At 40.1% G+C, this 23,110-nt stretch overlaps 1 protein-coding gene across 1 annotated transcript in view; it reads left to right on the forward strand.

The window, feature by feature from the left end:
* The first annotated feature begins 7,469 nt into the window (after positions 1-7,469).
* Positions 7,470-23,110, forward strand: part of bnc2 (basonuclin zinc finger protein 2) — a 159,727-nt gene continuing 144,086 nt past the window's right edge. Inside the window, exon 1 of the mRNA XM_065957343.1 lies at positions 7,470-7,828. Within this exon, the coding sequence (XP_065813415.1) occupies positions 7,826-7,828 (3 nt within the window). The 5' untranslated portion in view covers positions 7,470-7,825. The remainder of the gene's footprint in view (positions 7,829-23,110) is intronic.

Raw genomic sequence — 23,110 nt, forward strand, 5'->3', positions numbered from 1 at the left:
CTGAAGCAGCTTGTAACTCCTTCTTTTAAGTGTTTGTTGTCTGTGCCACTAATGACAGATTAATCCACATCTGAGAGTGTTTTAGGCACATAAAAGACAGACCTCGGGGGAAGGGAGTCTTATTTCTCCAACGATGAGCTTCCTGCATTTACAGTGAAACAAACTTGAACACCTTTACTTTTAACACTGTCATTGTTTGATTTTAGGCCTGCCTCTTCAAAACCATCACTAAAGGGCGTACACTTACCGCTGCATGCCGTGTTGCAATATTTAGTCCACAGGTTTTGTCATGTGTGGGGTAAATGTTTCAAAGTCTTTGTTGTGATATTTGGCCATAAGAGTAAATCATCACTACCTTAACAATATATATATATTCTTTATTGATTTATTATTAATATATATATTTGTCTCTTTATATTTTTTCACCTATTTATTTTCATTTATGTGTTTTTCAATATGTTAAGAATGTTAAAGTGTTAAGAGTATCTAATAATCGTGATTAGAATGTTTGCCATCATGTAGCAGCTCTACCTATTTGCTCTCAAAAGTTGTGATTTTTACATCTTAAAGTGGAAATTCATACTGCAAATTATAAAAGACTTATCCGTTTAAGTCTGCAAGGTACATTTGCTTCACGTCTCTTTTTGGTTTTCTTGGCATAGTTTAGTGGTATGTGCGCCGTGTACGGAGGCTGAAACCCTCAAAAGGTGGCCAGCGGTATGAGTCCGACCTGTGGCTCATTTCCTGCACATCATTCCCCCCTCTCTCTCTCGCCCTGGTTTCTGACTCTATCCACTGTCCTGTCTCTAAATGAAGGCAGAAAAAAAACGACATTTTTAGCTTTCTGTGGGTTTTACCAGTATGTACATCATTACTATCTTACGAACCTGCAAAAAAAATCAAACATACGTTTGCAGTTTAAAAATCCTTATGTCATTGAACATTATCTTTTAAGAGTACATATTGATGCAACTGTTTTGTTTTTGGTCTTTACATTTCTATTGTCTGTTTGGCGACTGCTTTTTTATTTTCTGGCTGATCACCCGGGCAAAAGATTGAACCCACAAAGAGCGGTTTTCCTGATTGTTTTAATCTTCAATTATAAAATCTGAAATATAACTATTATGACTAAGTCAAGAGTTTTCACACCTAACCCTTACTTCCTTAAAATCACATCAATATAAATAATCAAATTAATAGTAAAAGACTTGTCGTTTTTTTGTATAAGTAACACTGTCACAAAATGAATCATACATACCTTGTTAAACTTTATATTTGACAACATCTCTGTTCAGCAGAAACAGTCTGTTAAGAAAACAGAGTGTATCCTACATTCAATTCTATTTTTAGCTTGTCTGCTGCCAGTCATGGGAGTTGTAGAGGGTATGTGGAGTGTTTAGAGCGAGATATGGTCACGTGATAAAACATGTTCGTCTGACTGAAACAGACGACTTTTCTGTCATGACTAAAACATCTTTTAACAGTTGGGGTTTTTTTAGATTTATTTTTGGGCTTTTTGTGCCTTTATTGGAGAGAGAGGACAGTGGATAGAGTCAGAAATCAGGGAGAGAGAAAGAGAGTGGGGAATGACATGCGGGCAAATAGCCACAGGTAGGATTTGAACCCGGTCCGCAAGCTTGTTGGACTACAGCCTCCATACATGGGGCACGCGCACAAACCAATGAAGGGGGTTTCTAGTTGTGTTGCTTTGCTTCCCTACCTGACCAAACTACTTAACCTGTCACTATAGCATAGCTTTTTTTTTAAATGGTAAATAGACTTGAGCTTTTATAGCTTCTAGTCTTCTGACTACTCAAACACTTTTACTCTGCATGTCACACCTACCCATTCACACACTGATGGTAGGGGCTTCTATGTAGTGAGACCATCAGTAACTAATCCTTTTCATCCACATTCATACACTGCTGACGAAGCAGTGGGAGCAATTTGGGGGTTAAGTGTCTTTAAGTGGCCTTCCGGTTAAGAGACGACGACTCTACCAACAGAGCCACTGCCACTCCGTTTCAACTTCACTGGATGATACAAATTAGATGTGACCGATATGTATATCTGCAAATGTAAACCAGCGGTTTATTGACGATGCTTTTGTGCATCTCTCGTTGCACGATTGGTAAAACAGTTAAGAGCTTTCCCTTGAAACAAAGACACCTCTTGCATTGTAAATCCCAATAAGCATGCTTGTCTCACTTCTGTTCTACCTCAGCGGAGCCGTGGGGAAGTTTCAAGCGCTAGACAGCATTTAATCTACCAGGGGAAGAAGAAGAGGAAGAAGAAATGACACTGAGTTGTGATCATGCAAATGCACCTGCATGAAAAATTCAAGAGCCAAACGACAAGCCCCTGTGTGCAGGCGCTGACAGACGAAGGAAGAGAGGCACAACGTGACACTCCGTGGAGGATTGTGAAAGCAGTCTCCGCCTGCCGCCTCAGGTAAAGCGGGGATATTGTCTGCATTAATGTGGCCTCGCTTTGATGCTCAGGGTAGAAAGAAGCTGAGAACTGCTTGAGTTGACAATAGGTACTAAAGAGTCACAAGTCCCCAGATTTAAAGGCGCAATGATTGTACAAGTGCCAGCGGGGATGTCGAATGTGCTGCGTGTTTAGCAGAACATCACTCCCTCTCTTTGTGGAAATGAGACAGGCTCTAACATGTGCGAGGCTTTGAACACAGTCACTTTGTAGCATGCTGATGGCTCTATTTGTCGGCTGTTAAGAGGGAACACGATTAGATAATAACAAGCTGTTATCACATTTGCCATTTCAAATTGAAATTGGCCACCCTCAACAGTTGAATTCATGCGCAACAGAAGACGTTTAAAGTGTGTTTGTACACATTTCTATTAAAGTCATGCCCTGAGGATGGTTATTATATCTCTCACTGGAGTCCGTGGGAGAATTATCTGCTACTCTTGACCTTAAGCATGAGCCATCCTCATGCGGAATCCTGTGAGACCTTGGACTGTCTTACAAAACCCCAGGACAGAGAAACCATTGATTACCACTCCTCTTCCCTCTCTTCAGCCTTTAGACATACGGTATCTGTGCACCTAGATCACAAAATTCTGGCTCAAATCCTTCCTTCGTCACAAACCTTACACTCTATCTGTGCTGTCATGTGCATTCCTGTATGCATGTGATGTCGCTGACCTCCCCTGAGGCCCCCCCTCCCCTCGACAACATGCTGTGTGCACAAGCCCCCTTGTTCACGTCCTAACCCCTGCCCCGGTGATATGACGTGGACCTCTGTCTGCCTCCCATCTGATGACCTTCTGCTCCTATCCTCGACAGACGAGCGCCCTCATAAAGGAGGAATTGATCCACAGCAGCGTTTTTTTTGTGTATTTGTGTGTGTTTGTGTGCTTGTGTGTATCCACAGTCCTACGAACCTTAGGGCCACACTCAACTCACAACTCACCCAAGTAGTGTGCCATCCCGACCCTGGTTACCCCCCTCAGGATGTGTGGGAACAGAGAGTTGGGCTATTTCCCTTGGGCTCTTTCTACGGAGCTTGTCCTTTGCTTGGTGAAAGGGTAAATTAAGGTGGTCAGGTTGTATTTAAGTTCATATTTCCCCCGAGTGTGAGAGAAGAGGAGACCAAGGACATGGGACATTGATCGAGTAAATGCTGTCCAGTTGGAAAAACAGCCGTCAGATGAGAAAAAGTATTTGTCTTAATTCCAACACCTGTGGTTCCATTTCTATGGGTTTAGGGGAGTCATACTTAACTCATAAAGATTAAGAATTGTCCCTCAATCACAGTACAATTTTACTGAAGTGTTTCTCTTTAATACTCTTTGTCTTTTTTGATCAAACTCCCTAAATGACCGTTATGATTTTCTTGTGTATCCAAATTTAAAGTTGAAGGATACGGGATTTCATTTATTTAAAATACAATGAATTTATTGATTGGGTTCATATCTAAACTTCACTACAGTCATGTACACAGACAGGGTGGGGTAAATGTTCTTGTACGACAGGTTTACATCACATCACTGCAGTGAGTAATAAAGACACCTTTATTGCCCAAACATTCTCCCGTTTGATAAAGGGAAATAGATAATCCAGTCCAGGCAAACTGACCTTTCCTGTGCATAGTGAGAGCGACTTAATAAACAGGGACCTCCCAGGATTTGATGTGTCCACGAGTGTGGAGCGGTAGCTGCCGATGGTTCCCCCAGGAGGAGGATCACTTCAGTAGAAGGTTCAATAGCTCATTATCAGGTCCCACCGGATAATTAGTGAACAGTAGGATCCTGTCACAGGGACAAATACTCCACTTTCCTCTCAAGCTGCATGCAGTGCTTACTTGTACAGTACACATGAAATGTTGTTGTGACATCCAGGTTGGTATACAGCAGAGGCCACATGGGATGGATTTTTTTTTCCGGCTGGTACAAATATCACACCTTTCACAGCAAATGACATGCAGTACACATTTCAAGACTTGGGACCACAGTCCATCCTGTATGATACATTTAATAGTTTAGAAAACAAACTTGTCAGAGCTCTCTGGTGGATGGAAGAAAATGTTTTTCACCATACTGTCTATACAGGCTGCTTAGTGAAAGTAGCTCTTCAACAGAAGTAGCTGCAGTTCTCCAGTGTTTGCTGTATTGTTCAGCAGTCAAAGCCTGATCCATAATCACTATCAATATTGCATAAAACTCCAGAAGATAGACTGAAATAGAAGAAAAACGATAAAGCTACATAAAACCTGTAGAAGACAGTTTTCCAATGCAATTTTGGTTACTTGTCTGCAGACATGTATTTATATTCATAATTATATACTGGTAAAAAATACATAATTACTGGTACCTACAGCTTTGACATGCCCAATTGAATCTTTAAGTTCTTGATTAAAAGTCAATGCAGGTCCGTAAGCCTTTGCGTATGCAGCTGTATCAGACTGACAGATCATGTGACCGGCATATTTTTCTTGGATGTTAGATGGTTGATGAATTCACTTCAACCATGTCAGTGAAGGTGTCTTGTGAGTCTCTTGTTGCTATTCTTGCACTTAATTGCACACCTCCACATTGCACTTTTACATCTCTCAGTTAAAATGTCCATTTTGACATTTTGGTATGAGCGCTTGACTGATTTGACTGTGATTTTGTATATTGTTTCTTATTTAGTTGTGTTGTTTCCTTATTTTAACTTTATTTTGGTTTTACTTTCGATGTTGCCCTTGTCTCATGCGTGCTCCCGCTGAATAACAAATGTTCCCTTGTGGGACAATAAAGAAACTGAAATATGTTTTAGGAAAGTTTACATGCTGCAGGGATTATTTTCAGTTGCATTTTTCTATTCTGAGAGTAGGGAATAATGCATTGGCAGTGCTTCAAGTTGTTCATATGTAGTAAGCCACAGTAAAGCTGGCATAATATTGATTTTGAAATTTGCCTGGATCTATGAAATGAGACCAGATTGTATACTGTGTCCTGGATGAAGTACGAGTTACAAGAGCCACGAAAGCCTTTTGGATTAGTTAGGGTAAAGAGAATGCTTTTAGATATCATGCGTAGTCTCTCTAACAAACTGACTTGTAAGAGTGGATAATATAGAAAAACAAATCACAAGCAATCTCGATAAGTGTTTTGCTGATTTTTTGTTTGAGCATTTGGGAACTTTCCACACTGGTGCTCTGTTGATTTCAAAAAGTTTATTTCATTAGTGTATTTGTAATGTATAAATATGATTTCAAAAAGGTGATGGTGTGGACCCCTACTCACATCATTTCACATACTGTACTTTATATAAGATCTATTCCTTTATCAAAACATCAATCAGGGGGAAAGAACTATTTGCCTCAACAACAATTATCTATAGGAACGATCAGCCCTGCACAATCAGCCCACTCATAAATGTAGGAGCACATTTGTTTGAAACAATTATGAACTAAAGAGATTGCTAGAAGCTGCAAAAAGGAGTGAGGCTATCCACACTTTGGATGTCATATCAATACCATACAATCACATATCTTGTATTAATCATGACCATTTAAAAGCTTTGCAAGATGCTAACAGCTACAAAAAGGTCATGTAGCTTTGATGTGCACTTTCTGTCATATTACTCATCCACAGCTCCTGTGTCTGTACGGCTAATGATCAGAAACACTTCCTAAGGCAGATTTTAAGCAGCATCAAAGCTTTGAAAGTCCACACAAAGAGATTCAAACACCTTGTTTTTTTTATTTTTTTCCTGGACAATCCTTTAAAGGCTTGTTGTTTTGTTGCTCACATAAGTATGTAATATCTCATTTAATTAGCAATGTAAGCCCTCTGACAAACAGGCATATGGTCCTCGCTCTCCCACGGCCTTGGCCAGCCAATGAATATGCATATCCTGGGACCCGAGTAGCTTGTTACCCTGGAATGAATTCTACACAAGCCTAATCCCTGATCTATTATTTACCCCTTGACCAAACATGCAAGTGGGGCTTCCAGACGCTTGACTTGATAGAAATGACTGCCCTGGGATTGGACTGCCTCTCTCTCTCTCACCCCCGTGCAGGAGCCAGGCTGAGGAGCTTTGTGTGTCTCTCTTTCTGCTTCACACACGACTCGCACGCACACACACACACGCGCACACCCCTCCCGCCTTCAGCTCCTCGTTCTTGAGATGTCTCAGTCAAACGTTGAGCAAATCCTGCGATAAACCAGAGCACTATTAAACTTTGATGAGCGCACCCACGTCTGATGGACACAACTGAGAAAATCTGTGCCACATCCCAGCAGTGCACGCGCATACACACCATAAACTATTTCAAACTTCCTTAAACACGTGTGCCAATGTGTGCGCGCGCATGAGGCGTGCGTAAAGTGTCCTCGCGAGGGCAGAGGAAGTTAAAAAAGGGAAAGTAAGTGCCACTCAAAAGTTAATGCATGGTTTAAATGATGGCAGGGAATTTAATATATATATATATATATATATATATATATATATTAAATATATATTTTTTCCCCTGTAATGTTTATTGCACACTAAATCATTTTCCAATATGTTGCATTATTTGATAAAGCAAAAATATACATATACAGGCAACACCAAACACACTCAGGTTCATTGCTTCTTTTCACCCGAATCAGTATTGCGGCATCTTTTGCCGATTTCCTATCTTAGGGCTGAGGATTTTTGGCACACTTTTGTCGTTCACTTGTGTGACTCTTCCCTCCTGACACAAAATCGTCAATCAACCCTCTGCACCGCAGTCACTCGGGTTACAGTCACACACTGTGAGTAAAACTCTTGTCTGAATTACAGCAGCCACCTTCTCTGCAGCCCCGGACCGTCCGCAGCTCTCCTCGGCGCGCTGCGCTGACTCTGCAGAAGGATCTCATCGTGGAAGTGTGTGAGGCGTTTTTCTTCGTTTCCCCCTGAATAGGAGACGCTTTCACAACCAAGCATTTGGCTGTCAGCGACCCTGACCAACTTCTTGGCATCTTCAGTTTACGGTTTGGGAAAAGGAGAGGGGACAGAGCGTCGTGGTCGTGCGTTCCTCTCCGTGAGACCGACGTGTATCCAAACGTCTCGACGCGCGTCTTTTCTCAGTGAAGCCGCCCGGTGAGGACGCAGAGGTTCTTGGGATAAAGCGAGTGACTGTTTTCCCGTCTTGTACCCTAAAAACTGTCACAAAAGCGATGATAAGTTTCTGAAAGAAACACGGACCGTGAATCACCTCAGACAGCGTGCAGCATTGAAGAGGAGAAAGTTCCCCACTTGAGGGCGAAATCAGACTTTTTTGAGGACGCCAACTTTGAAAAGTGCCAGCAACCCCGGGATCTGTCAGAAACAACATGCAGCAATGGTAAAAATGTTTTTTACGTTTTAGTTTACTTGAGTTATTAAGAGGAAGAGTACTTATAGTAAAAAAAAAAGAAAAAAAAAAGAAGGGACTTTTCTACAACTTCTGAGTTAGAGTGTCAGCTGAACGTGTCTGAACACATTAAAAGTAACCAACAGCCTATTCCGTTTCTTCTTTCCCCACACTTGTTTTTATTTATATGACTCATCTACTAAACTTTTTCTGCCTTTAAAAGAAAATGTATTTCTTCTGCTTGTTTTTTCTTCCTCTTAACCCTCTTAGTCTTGTGAAAATCTGAAGTTTATCATCAAACCTTTTGTGAGCCTATTAATGCCACGCCAGAAATGAGACTAAGAACCTGTGACACCTGGAGGGAGTTCACAAAATATGACCTTACTTAATTTTATTTTAAAGTCTGTGTTTCACCTTAAAATTGTGATTCAGTTCTCTGCTCCCCAAAGACAAACAAAAAAAAACTTCCACTTGATGTCTTGAGGACAAGTCGTTGTTAAACATCTCTTAAATGCTTTTATTGTTTACACATGAAATATGTCTGAAGGCACTTCATACCACATGTTGATTCAGGTCTTCATATTTAAAACTAAGATTTCTTTAATTCAACAAAATACATGCACTGTTGTCAGAGAGAAAACAAGTAGCCTATGATAGCTGATAAAAGTCTTAAGTATTTTTGCTTCAGTAAATGTGAGCAGATTTCATTTCATAGCTCGCAGCAAGTTATTTCTCAGGCCTAAAATCCCTCGGCTGTAAATCCTGCTTCACCTTTCTGCAAAAATTCCTTCTAGAAGTTCATGCTATTTTTTCTGCAAGGTATTATTGATTTCTTGAAATATTCACAGTCTTGTTTTTAGATTTTTGGGTCTGTTGGATCTTTGTCTGAATAGATCTTACACAAAAAGAGAGGTTTTGCTTGTGTAAGATGTCAGTGCAAACAAAAGCTCTGGGTAATTTGATTTATCACTTTTAACGATTTGATCTGTGTCAGTGATTCTGTACTGAGTACACTTCCCTAAGTGCCTGTTTATATTACTGTACCTGTAAAAGAAAACTCAGGAAGCTCATGGCCATCCTGCGACAGTCAAAGCAGAGTTTCACAGAGGCATTTCATGTCAGTGTAAGACATTTCAGCCCGACATATCTGGAGGCTTTAGGGAAGAGTGAGCGAGACACTTAGAACAGAGATACAGAGAGAGAGATATATAGAGATGAATGGCCTCACTTTAAAGCACCACAAAAGCACCTTCACACTCTCATCAGAGACGTGTGTGCGATTAATGTCTGGCACAGTGTATGGGCCTGGTCTAAGTGTGTGTGTGTGTGTGTGTGTGTGTGTGTGTGTGTGTGTGTGTGTGTGTGTGTGTGTGTGTGTGTGTGTGTGTGTGTGTGTGTGTGTGTGTGTGTGTGTGTGTGTGTGTGTGTGTGTGTGTGTGTCAGTGATGTTTCATGTGCCTGAGCGGGTGCTGCCATTACAGTAAAGAATGCCAATTCACATTCCTGAAGTGGCATTTCATTACCTTTTTCTGAGCAGTCAGTCTAATTCAAAATTACCTTAGTGTAAAATAAAACCCATGTTAAATTCTGGTGTTCCTTTCCTCTCTGTCTCAAACATGTGTGCCAAAGCAACACACTCTTCAACATTGTCAAAAGGTCAGAGAACAAGTTATAGTGTGTTGCTGCAGGGAAATACTCAGACCAAAAAGTGTATATTCCTAGAAAAACAATACAACTGCGGCAGACAATAATACAGGAAATGTGGAGGTAAATGTCCTCACAAGATGGCCCCAGTTCAGCCTAGAGCCCTCCGACGTGAGGTTAAAGAAAAAGTTAAAGTTGTCAGCGGCTGCAGCGAGGTCGTGATTCCTCTGGGTCTGTGGGAATCAGAGAGTGTGAGAGTGTGTGTGTGTGTGTGCGGGGTGGGAGCCACTGGTTAGTCGGTTCAATAATCTGCTGGACAGGTAGGCCTGTGACGCCCCCCTTAGAGAGGCTGCTAATGAAGAGAAAGGCTGCTTAGTGGTGCTCCGCTCTGACCCCACCAACCCTCCCTGTCCCCCCTGCTGGCTCCCTCTGATTTCTGCTCACATTGAAAGCTCCTTCCTCCTCTTTTCCCTCTACACTCCGTCTTCTCTATGCAACCTGGTTCATTCACTTTCTCATTTTTTTTCTCAGGAGCTTTTGATTACTGATTCAATTTCAATTCAACTCCGACTTGTTGGTCCTTTTTTTATTTGTGCACCCTTTTTCACATTTTAAAAAATTACTTTGGAGAGATTATTGCTATTTGACCTTCATGTTCCGACATTATTTTTGCAGAACTAATTTGGACAAAGCTGCACTCTAATGTTAAGTTTTGTACTTTGAACCGTGCTTAATGGAATATATATATATATATATATATATATATATATATATATATATATACAGCATTTTTCTACCTCTTACCGCTCTAGATTTTTCACATCAATGCACTTGTGATATCTCAACAATATCAAAGTATATGAGATCAAAGGAAGTTAATTACTATGTGACCCGTTCAGCAAATCATCTTCCAACGTCTGTTTCTAGAGTGATGACTTCTGTTGTCCTCCCTCCTTAAAAGAAGTCACATGATAAAAATGTCAACATGGGAAATTGAGATGAGTTTATATTTTCTCCTCCGGATCAGCTTGTTCAACTTTGGAGCTTTGGATTTAAAACTTATGTTACTTAAAGCTCCTGTGAGGAGTTTTTATCAGGTCATGAAACCAACTGAAATGAATAGTGATGCTTCTTCATCAGCTAAAAAAAGCAAACAAGACCATAATCGTCAAGATTAATATAAGTTATGTAGTTATATGTATTAATGATTTTAAGCTCTGCCACAGGGTAGGTGTCAGATGAGATGATTTACATAACACTGCAAAACAGACTTCTTTTGACATTTTCCACAGAAAGATTCACTATGAGTGATGTGTTTGACAGTTAAAAGACAGCACGAGGGCATTTTGGTGAAACAACACTACATAGTCACACATGTACAGGATAAAATCAGCATCGAGGTAAGATGTAGTGCTTTGTCTGATGGGGGCACAAAGAGCCACACAAATGAAAGTTCCTCACAGGAGCTTTAAGTTAAGCACCAGAAACAAAATTATGTGTTTTGATTAATCGATTTACTGACAAAACTATCAGAACATGCTCGCAGTACTTTTAATTGAGTTGTCCTGATAGCAATTTTAATCATTTATCCAAAAAACAACTAGTTTCAATTTAATTATCTTGTTCAGTTGACAAAAAAACAAAAGTGTGGGAAAGAGTGGAGAGTGTAATGTTGGTCAAAGCAAGCAAAAGACCAACAATTAGTCTTTAATTGCAGTTTTAATTGTTATTTAATCGAGAGGAACTTGTTATCAGCTGATTCTCAAGTCAAGGTATCGGTCTGGAATTGTCCTTTATTTGTTCTTTTATTCTTTAAAATGTCCTGGATTGGGTCATTACTTTATGGATATGGCTGTGCTTCCCTCCATCCATCCTCAGCTCCCACACTCTCATCTTGAGTGACTGATAGTGTGTCTTGGCCGTGACAGCAAAGGTAATATTTTGAAATGGGGAGTGGAGTCGTACACCTCGTGGTGGCTTTGGATGAAAACAAGACACTGTAACCTAAGCTACGGGCGACTAGAACGACTGAACGGAGACACTGTGAAATGTTCAAACAAATTGGATCGCAGGACCCCTAATTTAATAAAGAGCACAGCTTGAGACGTATTTGATTTAAAACAATATACACTTAGAAGACATAATTACATTTTTTTTGTACCTGAGCACACAAAGTAAGAAACTTAATCTTCACACACTTACACTCTTCAATTTCCTCTGAATACATTATGAAATTTAGTCTGTGTTAAAAAAGGGAAATAAATAAAAGAAAGTCATGAATAGGGTTAGCAGCTGTTGTGACATGAGCATTAAAGATGTGTTTAGTCTTGTGCTATCATGTAGACTGATATCGCTAAGAGTTTTTTAATCTGCATAATGATAGTTTTGTCTCAATAGTAAGAGGACTGTCACACTTTGAAACAGCAAATCAATCAGATTAAAATCAGGCTCAGCGCTACAAGCTGTTTGTACTGTAAACCGATACTAGTACTTACATGTGTTCACTTTTTGTGTGTTCTTCCTCGACTGGCTTTATTTCACTTATTAATCCAAACACTCTCATACTCTTTAAGGAAGGAATCAGGAAAACCTTGGTCTTGAACACACCCAGTGTGTGCAGAAGCCACACACTCCCTCCGTCTTTATTTGTTTAAAGTAGGAAATGATAGAACACATTTTGCACAGCTCAGCCTTTATAAAAGACTCCCCTGCTGCTGCATTTTTCTCTCTTCCAAGACACAGTCATGATTCTTACATTTTCAGCTGTAATTTGGGGTGGTCTTAATTAATTCTGTCCAGAACTAATTACTGTGTAAAATAAACACTTCAGTGTCACTGGGTGGCAACAGTCCGATCGGTGGGGAAATTACTTTTCACTTGTAATCCATACGTTCTTCAGCAGGGCCAGAATATAATTCATGTCGACGCTAAAGAAAGAGCACAGACGCTGGACCTGTGTAACGAACAGGAGTATAGTTGTAACCAAATGGCTCAGTTGGGAGGTATAGGGTTATGTGGTATAATTTATATTTTATAGCTCCCTCCTGCACTGACTGCGCTCCAGAATAAAGTTGTTCGATTTTGTTCCATGAACACTGAGTGAGAAAATCTGGGATTTCACTTGTGATGGAAACTCCAGACACCACTTAGTTCCTTGCTTTCTTCTATTTTTTTTATTTTCCTGTTCTGTCTCATTTCTAGCTTTCTGATACAAAGGCACCAAACTACAGATTTTTCTATATGTGTCTGAGGATGTTTGTTTGGACAACCGTGTGCTCTCTTTTTCTTTCTTTTTCTGGGTGTGTGCGTTAGTGGCCCATGCCTCAGTGATTCAAGGGGAAGGGAAGATTTCCTCAGGCCATACAGAGTGATTTGATTAAAAGAGAATAATTTGCCCTAAAGGTGTCTTTTCTCTTCCCTCCAAAAAAGCTGGTGGAAGAAATCTGATATGACAAGATAAGTGGTGGCTCATGAAAAATTCCTGAGGACTGAGACGGAGCACGTTGACTTTTGAATTATTGCCTTGAGTGTCTGCTTCCCTGCTTGTAACATGTCAATGTTATTTTTACCTGAGTAGCCTTTGAAATGATTCCGAGGTTCTCAATCCAGATTCTTGCCAGATTCTTTAATTTAAAACCTGTTTATGTTCTGTCCAAAGTAAGGGCAAAGAATACGCCACACTTCATTCCACACATTTTCTACTTCAGGCCTCTTTGACAGAATGCCAAAGTACTCTTTAATAGTACAGTTCCACATAATGTCATCTGCACACTTTGTTAAAAGAGATTAGAATGCCTAATCAGTAAGAAAAATGCTCATGGTGGATTGCAAGATGATAAACGAGGTTTGAATTTTGTATTTTAAATTGTGGAATACCACAGCAAGAAAATCTACTTTCCCATTGGTGTTGGAGAGAAAACACAATTTCTTGACAAGGATGACCATTTCTGTCTGTCTCCCCAATAACATCATTCACACAATTTTAAAGACATGGTGTGGAACAGCCTTGGGCTGGAAAATATTGGGCTTCTGTGCATAGATTGCTGCAAGTGTGACCTGACCTTTGATAAGCCAAAGAGGATAGATGGATGGATGGATGGATGGATAAAGCAATCAAGCCCAATTAAGTTCTATTTTTACTGGTCGCAGGGACAGTTGATATTAACACTTTCTTTCTGCATATGAAAAAGCAACGCTACAAGGGAGATGATTACCTTTGAAAATACAAGTGTTTCCTGAAACACCAAATAAGTTCCCTTCTAGCTGCTGGTGATACCTTACATGGATGTTGTATGCAAGAATATCTGCTTTAGAAAAGGATGCTTTTAGAACTACAGATCCCAGCTCCAACTTCTTGATCAACTTTGCTGACATGGTCTGCACTTCTGTTCTTTCCTCTTCCAATAACACTGATACTTGCACTTCCACATGAAACATCTGAAACAGAGAAACCCCTTTGTGTCCATTCAGCTAAGAAAAGAAACTTTACTGTCTCAAGTATTTTTATTTTTTTTTCCAGGCTGGCAATTTAGAGGTCTAAAAAGTAAGTGTTGCCAGACCTCCATGAAGATTAAGGCTCAGAGATGCTCATAGGAGATGTTTGGAAAGTGGAAGTCTACTGATGTTTAAACAGCAGCTTATTGGTGATGTGACAGCATTTTTAATGATTTGGATCTGATGGCTTGTGTATGCTGCATTTTGTTTTCTGCTTTTACCCTGTGGTAGGCCTGGATTAGTTAGAATTGAAATGCCTTCAACGACAATAGGCATGTGTTGTTTTGGCAGGTTTTTTAAGTCATACAGCTCACTTGCATCTGATGGAAAAGGCATGCTATTTGTTAAATACACATATTCGCATAAATGTAACCCAGAGCCCATTATCAGGCCTCAGGTTAAAATTTCCCAATTGGTTCACCGTTAACTACAGTCATTTGCATGTCAGTTCATTAGTGCCACCAAAAGAAAAAAGATGCCTTCACTCAAAACTCTGCCTGAATGCTACCGCAGACAGGTGTTCAGAGAATTCAACTCAACAATGAAGCCAAATCATAACTTAAAGTTGAACATATCTGAATTACACTGTTGGTTGGACCACCACATCCAAAGGTAGTTCATTAAGCGTTAATTTAACTTGTTTCCAAACATTTCATTTCAATTTTGAGATCAAAGAAGTTTGAGTTTTTGACCAGTGTTAGGATATAAAGATATGATAAGATCTTTTCATCCAGTACAAATCGGAAAGTCAGCTATACAACCCACTGTATATATAATCTGCTCTTGTTGATCTTTCTGGTAGGGTCAGTATTTGCGCTAAAGTTACATTAATTTCTATGTTAATGTATAGGAAGCATAATGTAAATCCCATGTATGCCAGGCCAAGAGGGCGCAGGAGCAATCTTGTTTTTTTTTACTTTGAGTAGGCTTTATCCAACATTGATTATTATCTGAATGCATTGATAATGTGTCAGGCACACATGTAACCTTGTTGGCTGAATGTATAATCTGGCCTCTATTACCCAGTCTCACTGCAGAAATTAGACTCCTTATCCTTGTAGAAATTTTGTAATTGATTTAGGATGTACAATTCAGTGTATTGTGTTTGCATGTATTCATACCCGCAGTGGAATGTCTGAATACTTAAAAAGAGACTTTGTTCCCTCCAGTAATAGTGTTGTCAGAAAGATATCCAGCAATTACATTTGTTTGTGTTCAAATGACCAAGCCCTCAACCAGCTATGGTAACAATGACTCATGTCAAGGGGATACAAAGGAGAAAGTTGGATGACATTTTATATCGCCACATATGGAGGAGGTCATGATGGTGTGGTCAGTGTACATTTGGTTCATTTTCATGGGAAAGATTTAATAACTTTAAGCCAATATAATGATCTTTCCCTTACCCTACCACAGTGTTATTCTAACACTAAAAGGTACACATTTGAAACCAAAACCATTTGTTTTCTCTAACCCTTACCAGCTGGTGATGTGCCTAAAACCTTTGGGCCCAACTGAGATCTGCACTTGTTTTGGAAGGCACTCGCAAATTATGTTCCGATCAAAAAACATGTGTTGTTAATGCAAGTCACATTCTTAGCACTTAAATATTTGAAGCCATGTAGCTAACCAATCTTATCAACGGATCTTAACCTTATCATGGTTTGGCAGGAATGCATGGATTCAGTCTTTTGGACGGATTTGATGAAATTGAATAGAAACGTCCTTCTTTAGTCAGGTGACATTAACATATTTTGTCACCAACCATCAGGGGATTTCAGTTTTAATTGATTGTGCTGCATCTTACTGTGAAACGCACCATCACCACACACCTGGATGACTAGAAGTCGTACCCAGTGATTGTTGGTGACAAAGTTGCTATTTAAGGTGATAATCATAGTAATTAGGCAGTCTAAAGAGGTGATGGGATATTGTGTGTTTGTTTGTGTCTTACTTCACTTTTACTGTTTGAGGGAACTTCATAAGCTGTCTGTGAATGGCACATCTGTATAGTGTGTGTGTGTGTGTGTGTGTGTGTAGTCTGTATGCAAATAATTGTGTGTGTGTGTGTGTGTGTGTTTTCACATGCTTTTGCTGCAGTGTGTGTTTTAGGAGCTGAGTGTTGATCTGCTGACAGGTAGTGTGTGAGGAGGGGGACAGTGGCCCTTTTGAGACAGACACAAGAGACGAGTCTCTGAGCAAGGGAGAGAGAGAGGGCCTCTTTCATGTGACTCCACATTCCACCAAGGCACAGGCAGGGAGAGGCACAAGACGAGACATGCGTCCCCCTTCGTCACTCCCTCCTCCTCCTCTTCCTCCTTCTCCTCCTCCTCCTCCCCCCACTGCACCCGCTTTCCCTCCCCACCCAGCCTCCACCTCTCTCCTCTGCAGTGACCTTAACATTTATCAAAGAGCCCCATGCGGGAATTCTTCTTCAGCATCTGTGTCCTGGCGGGAGAGTTAGACACACATATGCATGACACAGACACACTCTCACACACACTTTGTCGCACAGCAATCTGTTTTGAATATTGCAGCGCCGTGGAGGGCCTGTCCTTGTTGTTCCCTGAGCCAGGGAGGCCAGCCTCGAGACACTCACACACAGAGACATGGACACATGCTTGCACAAACACTCTCTCCTCCTTCTTGTTTCTTTATTGTACCTCCTGTCACTTTGTCCTATTCATTTAACCTTTCATTAGAGCCAGCAGACAGCCCTGTGTGTGTCTGCACAGCTTCAGGAACAATGCCAAAAAAGCCCCACTGTCACAGTTATTAGATTCCTCTGGCCCCCTTTTACCCGGGCAACTCAATATTGAGAGAGTGAGAGAGGGGAGGCAGGATGGGAGAGAAAGTAAGGGAGAGAGTGGAAACAGCATGGTTGATGCTGCCACCAAACTCCTCTGGTGAGGGATCCTCTTGACTTGTCAAGGACATGTGGCACATGTTGATAGTAGACAGGTCTCAGACAGAGCAGGGAGAACATAGGGAGAGAGAGAAGGGGAGGGCCGGCCTGCTGTGTGGGTTGTGTTGTGGTACAAGGAGGGGTACGACTGAAAACACAAACAGTTTGTGGAGGAATTCTGTTTTTAATACACAGCCAGGAAGGACAGTCAGGTCCCTGAGGAAGGACAGAGAAGTGTCCCATGCTGCTTTCCTGTCTGTCCTTTTGAGGGATCTTCTGAGTCTGTTCTCCGTGTTCTTTTTAAATGAGGATTAAAGAACACATTCCTGATTATCTGGTGAATTTCATAATCTCAATAGACTAGAAATCATGTATTTGTGAAGAGGAACAAAAGATGATACAAATAAACCTTGGGAATCATCATATATATTCAGATTTTGGACACTAATGGCAATAACTATGGTGGACAGGTTGAAAAGGCAGGTCATTAAGAACTGGTCTTACCCTAACCACAGGGATAATGCAAAGTGAAAATGCCCAGGAAAATGTTATCTTAGAATTATTACTTGACCATATTACTCAAAACATATAGGGTGTGATTAAATTAGCTTTTTTTTATGGCATTGAGAAAATGTGCAGGTTTACCTTCTTTTTCATTGAGAACATAAACAGGGCTGCAGGGCTACATTTCCTTAAAGACAGATTTGTTGTTGCAAATAACTTCTGAATAGATTATCATTTCTTGCAGACAAGTTTGCTTTTACATAAATTAACAAGTTTTCTACAGTATGCCAATTTTAATTAAGCCTTGTTCAGATGATAACTTGTAATGTCAACCAATACAAGGCCTTCAAATCAACAGATTCTCTTCATACCAACTCTATGAAGCATGCAGATTGAACCATAACTTATCTTCATGGAAAATTGACTATGGTTTGTTAAGTGCGGTTTCAGGGTTAAAAACTACAAAGAAAGAAGTTTGTTCCTGCTATGATAAATTGTGTGCTGCCTTTCTGGTTACTTTCACTCCTGTTTTTGGTCGGTCCAGCCCAGTCAGCAGACAGCACACTGATGCTCCTCCAGTAATACATTAGCTGAAATGAATCAAGGCCTGGAGTGGGGAGGCATTGGTCACTCTTGTAAGGGGCAATGAATCGCTCACCTGTCATTAGAGATTGAGCGCGCGCACACACACACACATGCACATACACCCCCACACACACACACACACACACTTTCCCTTGCCTGAAGACAAAGGGCCAGAAACAGAGTCTAAACCCTGACCATGATGAAGTCCATCTCTCACATCCCTCAACCCCCCTCTCCTCTAGCTCTGAGGCCACCGCTCACTCTGTGTGACTGTCTCTTTATTATCCTCATCCCGTCACTTAGTCTGACTCTTTTTTTCTGTGCTCTCTGTTATCCCCTTACTCCGCCCTCTCCACTGCCTGCAGGCTGTCCATCCACCTGTCTGCCCCACATCCCTCTAATTCTCTGATTGGACTCTCTCTTTCCTTTCTCTGGGCTATAATTGATGGTGGTGTTATTGTGCCCATTTATCTGGCCCTTAAGCCATTCCTTCAGGTCAGCACTACTCTACCATTTAAGACATACTGGGATTGGACTAGACAGACTTTTTTGGGGTCTATTTTTGGGATATTCCTGAATGTGTGCCAAAATGAGGGTAACCTATTTGCTTTATCTGTTTAAGCAATGCAACAGTTGATTGGTTTTCAAAGTGTTCCTCAAATTCAAAGCTATCTTGACAACCACACTTGATTTACTTTGCCTTTTTGTATCATTTAGAGACAAAATATCAGCAGAACTGCATTTTCCCTCTCAAGTGTAGAGTTTGTCCTTGGCCACCATAGAAATGCACACAGTGGCCCTGATTGTGTTCTTCGTTTTGGTGGTCTTTTCTAAAAGCATATTTCGAATTACTTCTAAAACTATTCTGCAAAGTGTTCAAGTGAAGTTGCTTTTCAAAGGATCCCAAAGAGATAAAAAAAAACTCACTACCTGTTAAGAAGTTTTCAGTTCTGTAACATTTTCGTACCTGTCACATGCACACTAATCAAGGTCCTCCTGCTCAAACATTGATTAGTATTTTGAATGTTCCACTTTTCATTTGAGCTCAGTTGAAGTTATCTTGCGGTTGGACTTCCTAAAAGATTTACATTTGGTGAATAAAGTGTCTGGTTGGATATACAATTTAGCAGGGACCGGATACCAGCACCACTACTTGGCAAAAAAATAAAATAGAATACAGAACAAGATATTGTACTAAGCCATTTCTTACTCTTCTTCTGTCTCACTTTGTCCCTGTCTCTGTCTTCCTCTCTTCTCCTCACTCTCTTTCTGGCCCCAGGTCCCTCCCCAGCATGGGCCTTGTATTTATTACCCTCTAAGTAATCACTTTGCTTTCTCTTTTGATAGACTGTTATTGCTCTAACTAGCCGAGGTCCCTATAGGTATTTGGAGGCTTTCCAGTTTTATTAGACAAAGGCCTCATTATTCAAGGCCAGCATTAAGACTACCATTAGATCCATTTGCCCCCTAGTCACATGTATCCAATTGCAGCCAATTCATATTATAGCCCCGGCACACTTAGTATTTACAACACAAACATGCTCATTCCCTCTTGTCAAAGTTAAATATAGACGATATTCAGAAAGCTTTGCCACTTTGTAAGAGGTAGCTGTGAAGCTGTCTCTGCTTGTCTCCACTTTACAATCATTTTGTTTTAGCACACATTGTTCTGAAAAGTCATTATCAATATTCAGAAACCCCGTTTTGAGATGAAATTAAAAAGGCTTTTTGGGTCTCTTTAGACCAGATTCTCAGTCAAATTATACAACTATTAAATAAGAAGTAGTAAAAAGGATAAACAATTATTCATATTCTTATATCAAAATGAAATAATCTCTCCATGTAACAAATTATGACAAGTGCTTACATAATCTTTAAACCCATCGGCTATCGTTAGACAACAATATTGCCTCTGTGAGCAATGGCCAGCTTTTGGGGGCTTCCGCTGTAGCAAGGGGTTAGCGATAAATAACTTCCAGGCAAGACTCCTTTACTGTGAGCTGCCTTTGTTACAGTCCAACTAGAACCTTCAGAAACGAGAAGGGATGACGTATAAGAGCAGCTTGTGACCTGCGCTTGCATGCAGATGTCTGTTTATAGAGATTAATATAAAGCTAAATTGTCGGCAGATGATAGCCGATCAGTTTCAGTATTTCAGCAGATTGCCTTCTTTCTTTATTATTATTATTATCTTCTCTCCATTAGGCTTTTTACTGCATAGGGCCAATGCCCTCTTCAAAGGTTGCGTCCAATCAAACATGGTGGACAAAGGGAAACCAAAACACTTCTAAAACCCCAAATCATGTCACTTGCCTACAGATTCTGCATTTTATACCAATAATGGAGACTCCATTGTGTTTCCTTAAAATACAGTGGTTTCTGGACCACTGGCTAGACTTTGCTTAGTTTGAGAATTAGCTCTTAAGAGCTAAATCTGTGTCTGTACAACAATGGAGTATGCTCGAGTAAACAGTAGACTGCAGCAACCAAGCTGGCAACTGCCTTGTAAACTCGCCTGCTGATGTTGATGTAGGCCTTCTTTGTTTCTTATGATACACCCACTTTTTAACATTTCAATGAACTTTATCCTAACTTTCTGTCTTGCCTTGTTTAGAAAATGTAACACTTTTTCTTTTCTGTTAGCCTCTGACTGGAGTGTGTCATGGAATATTATAGCCTTCAAACGTTAATGGCTTTTTCAATATCTAATGTACTCATTGAGTTTTTACTTTGTTTTTAAAATGTACTCTTGTGCACGTGGGTTTTTTAAACATCCCTGATATTAAAACCTCTATAAAACAAGCTATATAAACATATATTTACACAGAACGATCTTAAAATACATTTCTATGCATATCCAAAAAGATTAAAGATAAACACTGTGAAGATCTCTCATAAGTTTCTAATAAATCACCTTAGCACTCTGAACACTTGAATGAGATCTGTCATGGTGCTCAGATGTTTGCTTCTATGTCTTTACGCCTTCTAGCGGAAAGATCCAAAACACAAACCAACAAACAATCAGACACTTGAATTCTGGCAAAGAGGGTTAAGGTGTCCGAGTTTTGATTTCTTCCATTTCTTTGTTGCAGCTCTTTAATTTCTTTGTAGCCACCTGTGTTTCCAATATGGTGCTCATCCCCCCCTAATCGATGGCCCCTTATTGGGTTTCTGCGTTTGGTCAAATATCTCATCGCTTTCTGGGCCCTCAGGCAACAGGATCCAAACTAATAAGAAATCTCCTCAGTCTCTCGGGCAGGGTGTACAGATGAAAAAAATGATTAGTGCAAAGACAGTATGTATCTGTGACTGAAACCTGATTTTCAACAAGTTTGCCAAGTTAAATCTCAAACTTCAAACTTCTTACTTGTTGCTTTATCTTGAGGAGGATAATAGCCCATGTCCAGACTGAGCCACTTTCATTTGGAAGATGATCTTTACTCGCTGTTCGGCTACTGTCTTTTTTTTTATTTACCCAAAAACTGAGATTTCAAAAAAGTTCTCGGGTGAGGATGAACCTAAAAAGGCTAGTATTGATTGCTGATGTGAATGTAGAAGAAGATCAACATGCATGTTTATCATTGAAGCGTACACTCTCTTACTTCTAAGTGTCGAGTGTTGAATATAGCTTATTATGTAATAAAGATGTACTTATTCCCCACAAAAAGAAAAAAAAAAAGCAACCTACTTTACAGGTAGTAACCAAAGCAAACAATCAACTAAATCATTTAGTCATCAATCTGTCCTGTATGCATGCATTCAAACAGTGTGAATGGGACACAGAGAGAGTAAAAGAGTGGGAGAGATCAGCGTGTGAGCATAAAGAAAAAAAGACAGAGAGAGAAAGAGAGAGAGAGTGAGTGCCACTTTGGAGTAAAGCTGTCATTACTCCGGCTGGCGCACTCCCTCATAAATACTGATAATGAGATGTTTTCAGCAGCCTAATCATTTGCCAATGTAGCAGAGGGTAATGTGAGAGGAACACTCACTTTCCTCGACTCCGGTCTTCAGATGACACTACAGATTCTATGTAGTCATTACCACATACTCTTTTAAAGTGAAAACAAAAGATTTCCTTGGGCTTCAAAGTTGTGCAGTGTTTTTTAAACCATCATGTTGAAAATACTACAACAATTTAGTGGCTGATGCTTGCATTTGTCAGATCCATTTAGTACATGATTTTTTTTCTTTACTCTTTATGCTTTGATAACAAATAAACCTCTAAAGGAGCACCACATGAGAAACATACAAACAGTACACTGAGAGGCCTCAGTTTGCCAGTAGACCTGATGTTTCTTTCTGTGAGGCAACAGAATTGCTGCGCCACCGTGTCATCCAAAACTGGGGCCTGTTTCACTAAATATATTGAATATCTAAAGCCATAATAAGCAACATTTTCTCACACATTCATTTTAATATAGTTCACTAACAACTGTGAAAACTGACGACCCATGCATGATCTCTGTTTGACTTGCTGATTTAGTTGCAAGCAAAACATTGTTGTGAACCAAGGCCACCTCAGAGGTGGTTATTAGAGAAAGCAATACTACTACGAAACCACTGCTGCTCCTTCTGATCTAGTGTTGGACTTTAATTCCCAAACATAAAGTTTGCATTTAGTCTTTGACCCACAGTTAGGCCTACCAGTCTTTCTCCAACCAGTGTCAGATCTCAATCAAGTCTCAAGTACCCAGTGTTCAAGTCTTAGTCCCAGTCAACAAAGAATCTGAGTAAAGTGTCCATTGCTGGAGTCAGAGATGTTCATATTTTCTGGGTAATGTAGGTGTACATTAAACTTACAAAAAAAAACAAAAAACCTTTTAATCAACATCACACAAAAGTACCTTTCCAACAGTAACATTACAAAAGTGCACTTGGTTGAAGGGATAAGAAATACCCCATAATCTAACAGAGCATTTGAGATACAGTGGTTAGCACGGTAGCTACTTTAAACTAAAATTAAAGAGGCCAAGTAACTTCCTTTTCTGTTTGAATCCCGGATAAACGTCTGGTAAAGTTTGAGGTTGTCCTCATCTTTTTGTTGATGTTTTTTTTTTTTTACATATTGAACATGTTGCACTGCTCTTGCTTGTATATTTTTTTTGAAGTTTTCATTTTGGAGCATTTTTGCCTGTATTAGA

The sequence above is a fragment of the Labrus bergylta genome, chromosome 1, assembly GCF_963930695.1.
Source record: "Labrus bergylta chromosome 1, fLabBer1.1, whole genome shotgun sequence".
Taxonomy (NCBI): domain Eukaryota; kingdom Metazoa; phylum Chordata; class Actinopteri; order Labriformes; family Labridae; genus Labrus; species Labrus bergylta.